At 42.3% G+C, this 4,082-nt stretch overlaps 1 protein-coding gene across 1 annotated transcript; it reads right to left on the minus strand.

The window, feature by feature from the left end:
- Positions 1-1,017: 1,017 nt before the first annotated feature.
- Positions 1,018-4,082, minus strand: TNFRSF4 (tumor necrosis factor receptor superfamily, member 4). Its single transcript, XM_009700718.1, has 6 exons — positions 3,968-4,082; positions 3,500-3,601; positions 3,001-3,067; positions 2,250-2,479; positions 1,806-1,931; positions 1,018-1,085 (listed from the first exon to the last, which is right to left on the minus strand). Exons 1-6 carry the CDS (start codon positions 4,080-4,082, stop codon positions 1,018-1,020), a joined length of 708 nt encoding a protein of 235 aa, XP_009699020.1.

Raw genomic sequence — 4,082 nt, forward strand, 5'->3', positions numbered from 1 at the left:
AAATTTACAGTGCAGACAAGTGGTACTCTACCTTTCCCCCTTTATTTTGAATGAGTTTCCACTAATAATGTTCTAATCAGAAACTACCATTCCCTTTGCCTTCTGGCAATCCACATATTCTACTTTCCACACACATGAAGATCTCCATGGAGATTTCCAAACGCCTGGAGATCTGGAGCTACCTAGTGACCATGAGTAATTCCATTTCTTGGCCTGACAATAGGGATACTGCTCAATAGGTTAACATCACATTTTTTCAATGGGTATGCCTGAAGAAATGCAGAAAAGAGAGAAGTGGCATTGAACAGCCGTCTCTCAACAGTCTCTTAACAGTTGGCACCAGAATTCTGGTGCTATTCTGGTGCACGGCCAGCACGAGAGTTATCAGCAATGACAACTGTCTCTGGAGGCACAGCTGACATACACCACTCAACTTGATCAAGAAGAAAAAACTTGGAAAAAAAAGGAAGCACAAAGGAAGCTGGGTAGGTTCATCAGGGGAGATTCTCCACCTAAAGTGAGGAGAGTTCATTTGGGAACTAGACTGAAACACTGGAGATACCAGCACTGAGAGAAGAGAGACGTGCTCTGCTTAGCATCTCAAAATTGTAAGACAAGATATAAAAATCAGTCATAAAGCAGGTCTTTTGATTTCCCTGTTTTTCTGTCTGCTCTTACTGCTTCCTAAAAACTTTCTTCAGCCCAAAGACAATTGCCTATCACTACATACAGAATTGGCTAGAGGACTATATGCACAGAGGACTATAGCAACTCAGTCCTGGCAACAGGGATGCTGTGCACAGGATCTGCCTAAGAGAAAGAACCACGTGATTCCACCAGTAGCAGCTACTCCCATGGGTCCTGATGCCAAAGGGGCCACCCAAAGAGACCAAAAGGAACTGAGGTGCAATTAAACAGTTACACACACCCACACATATAGCCACAGAACACTCTGTCACATTACTTGTTACAATCGATCGGCTCAGAAATGCAGGAAACAGTTAACGTAAGGTGGAGTCAGTTTTTGATGAGACTGGAATTGGAGTCAATTTGTTCTTCCTGGATAGGAATTCGAAAGCTCCTTTCTGAAAGACAGATAATAAAAAAAAAACAACTGTAAAGAGTAGAAGGGGCAGGAAAAGGGAAGCCTAGGACTTTCCCAGTTTCATGGATGACTGGGCACCTATGAGTGACATTGGGATTGGTGGCTGTCTTTCCAGTCAGTGCTAGGAAACACCAAGTGAAAATACACTTTACCATTGCTCTATGAATGGAACACGAGGCAGCTGTGGGCTGACTCAAGAGCCAGGCTGCCACTTAATTCTGAATACAGAGTTCAGCTCTTCTCAGTCAAAACTTTCCTGTGTTTGCAGAAGATGCTTCAAGACAGTTCAGTTCTATGTAGGCAAAAAAGTTCACAATATACTCTTTAAAAGACTGTTGATTCTGGATCCTCTCTGTACTGAATAGAATTCCCTGCACAAAATTACTGCATCATTTTTGCAGGGACTAAGGGGTAAAAAAGCAAGGAGCAGATAAAATCAGAGAAAGAGAGAGAGAATCCTGCTGCATGGCAACAAGCAGGGAAATCTGTGCTGTATAAGAATGCAAACTTGAGACACTATGACCTCCAGTGCATCTAGACTAAATAGGGGATCAGCCACTGGTATTAACTGCAGATGACACTGTGCTACTTAGCCAGGTAGACTTCATTATAATTTAAGTTTATAATTGATTTATTATCAAAGTTCAAATAGGGGGACCTGATTATTCTCTTTCCTGTACATTTTTCCCAATAAACTCACCCTGGTGGTTGTTTCTACAAGGTCTCCTCTTGGTCTGTTTTTTGGCTGCCTGGATAATCAACAGGAGGATGGACGTTCCACTCACCATAAGCAGTATCAGACAAATAAGGATAAGTGATAGAGACCCTGGAAGAAAAAGAGAAGAAGAATACACTAAAACAGATTCACCGTTCTAGCTGGGGTTTCCATGGCTTTCCAGCTTCAAAAGAAGGAACCTAGAACTCTAGAAGCACCCCTGAACCTCAAAGCCTAAAAGTCCCAGCTGCCAAGCAGACTAGCAAGAAATCCGGAATCCTGTGCGTGTCTCACTGAAAGACTGTAAAATACAGATACGGCTTCTGAAAAAGAGTGTGATTTCATTTCCAATGAAATCAGTTTCAGGTGAAAATACCCAACCAGCTCTAGTAAACAGAGAGACTGGACTTGGTAATTCTCTCTCCTTACCCCAGTTAGTCTCTGTGGGGCTGTTCATATCTGGGCAGATGAACGGAATCACACTGGGTCTTGATGGTGAGACCACCGCAGTCGACACATTATTCTTGTGGTCAGTGGTGGAAAGATTGAAAGCAGGTGTTGTACTCTGAGAGGCAGCTGGTTCTGTGATGTGGTTGCTGCAAACAGCATCATCTGTTTTTGTCCCTGGTCGAAGAGTATTCTTCCCAAGCTTGCTGCAGCTAGAGAAGTAAAATTAGTGTCATTTTTCAAACAGTTGCAGTAACGACTTCAAAAGTGATCTCCATGGAACAAGTGAGTGAACATTACAACCCTTGTTTTATTAATACAAACTCAGGCTTCGCCTGTCCTAGATTCTACAGATATGTGAAGAACAACTAAGCTAATCGAACTTATTACTGGAAAAAACCTGACATTCTGTTTTTCTTGGCATCTGTACATGTAACAGCCTTGAAGCACAGCTGCATTTGGCAAAGGAACCTTCTGCTACAGAAACAAAACATCCAGACCTTAAAAAAGGCTGAGAATACTGTTGTTGCCATAGGTGAAGACGGAAAGGGCGGAAGGCAGACAGATACTTCAAATCAGTACACAGACTGCTCAAGGCTCCTGAAAGTCACGAGGAACATGGTTTCATTGCACCTAGTGTAGGTTTACTCTACACACCATGATTTGGGCATCAACTGCTACAGAAGTAAACCCAAAATGTTGCTCTGAACGTGTTTGGATCAGTGATACATACTTGGTCCAAGGTCGACAGTTTTCATTTCCCCCTATGGAGTAAGATCCTTCAGGACATTGTATGCATGCTGGAAAAAAAGGAACAGACAGAATTTGAGTTCAGTTAGCAACATAACTGTACAACAGCTACATAGTAATTACATGAATAGCTTTTACTAGTAGTCTAGCTTATACAACAGACCCATTGAAACTCACATAGCCTCTAAAAACCACAATCATTGAGTCAGAAGGAACACAACGTGGTCAATGGTTCGTTTTATTCTGCAACTGGCAAAGTTTCCCATTTTCTCTACTGGCTAATTATGGATATAACAAGGAGAGCATTAAGATTTCTGACAGCTCAGGAATCACAGAGCAGCAGTTTGCTCAACTACCTTGCTATAACACTTGTGTGGAGATATCAATGAGGCAAATGACAACAGCTTTTACACTAGAAATAACAACCATCTCATCTGAAGCGGATGCAAGGGTTTGGAGAGTCTGACACATCACTAACTTACCGCTTCCCAGTGTGTATCTGACATCTGGCATGTAACCTGCAACACACATGCAAATTCTGTCAGAGGTCTTCTCACACTTCTTCACTTCCACACTCCCCTTCCCTAGCAACAACAGAATAAAGGGCAAGAGAGAGACAAAAAATAAGTTAAGAAAGAAAAAAAAAGAATTAATTACGCAGTGCCTATCTGTCGTGTGTAGAAACAACTGCAGAGAACAGTTTATTAATTCTGAAGACAGCAGTTTTCAGGTAGTATAAGCCTGCTTCTCTTTGAAGGCTCTACCATCAGCAACAACCAAGAGACGTCAGCTATTGAAATGATAACCCAGTCTTTGGACTTGGTCGTCTCAAGGGACAGGCTTTATGACATCAGCGTTCGAGGAGCACGCAGAGGTAAGAAAGTGTATGAAGACTGACTGATTGACTCCCAAATTCATATCCAGAAATGACCACTATACAGCTGAATTACCTGTGCTGCAGATTGTACAACTCTTGCAGAAGTTGTGGTTGTGCTCACTACTGAAGTATTCATCTTGACAGGGGGCACAGACTGTGTCTGTTGTTGCAGTGCAGCGGCTTCTCAT

This window comes from Cariama cristata, unplaced genomic scaffold (assembly GCF_000690535.1).
Source record: "Cariama cristata isolate BGI_N322 unplaced genomic scaffold, ASM69053v1 scaffold7915, whole genome shotgun sequence".
Lineage (NCBI taxonomy): Eukaryota > Metazoa > Chordata > Aves > Cariamiformes > Cariamidae > Cariama > Cariama cristata.

Coding starts and splice junctions, on each gene's coding strand:
- TNFRSF4 (XM_009700718.1), bottom strand. CDS start 4,082: ATGAGAAGCCGCTGCACTGCAACAACAGACACAGTCTGTGCCCCCTGT. Junction 1,932..2,249: donor CCCCACAGAGACTAACTGGG/GTAAGGAGAGAG, acceptor TTTTTCTTCCAG/GGTCTCTATCACTTATCCTT. Junction 1,086..1,805: donor TTGTAGAAACAACCACCAGG/GTGAGTTTATTG, acceptor TCTGTCTTTCAG/AAAGGAGCTTTCGAATTCCT.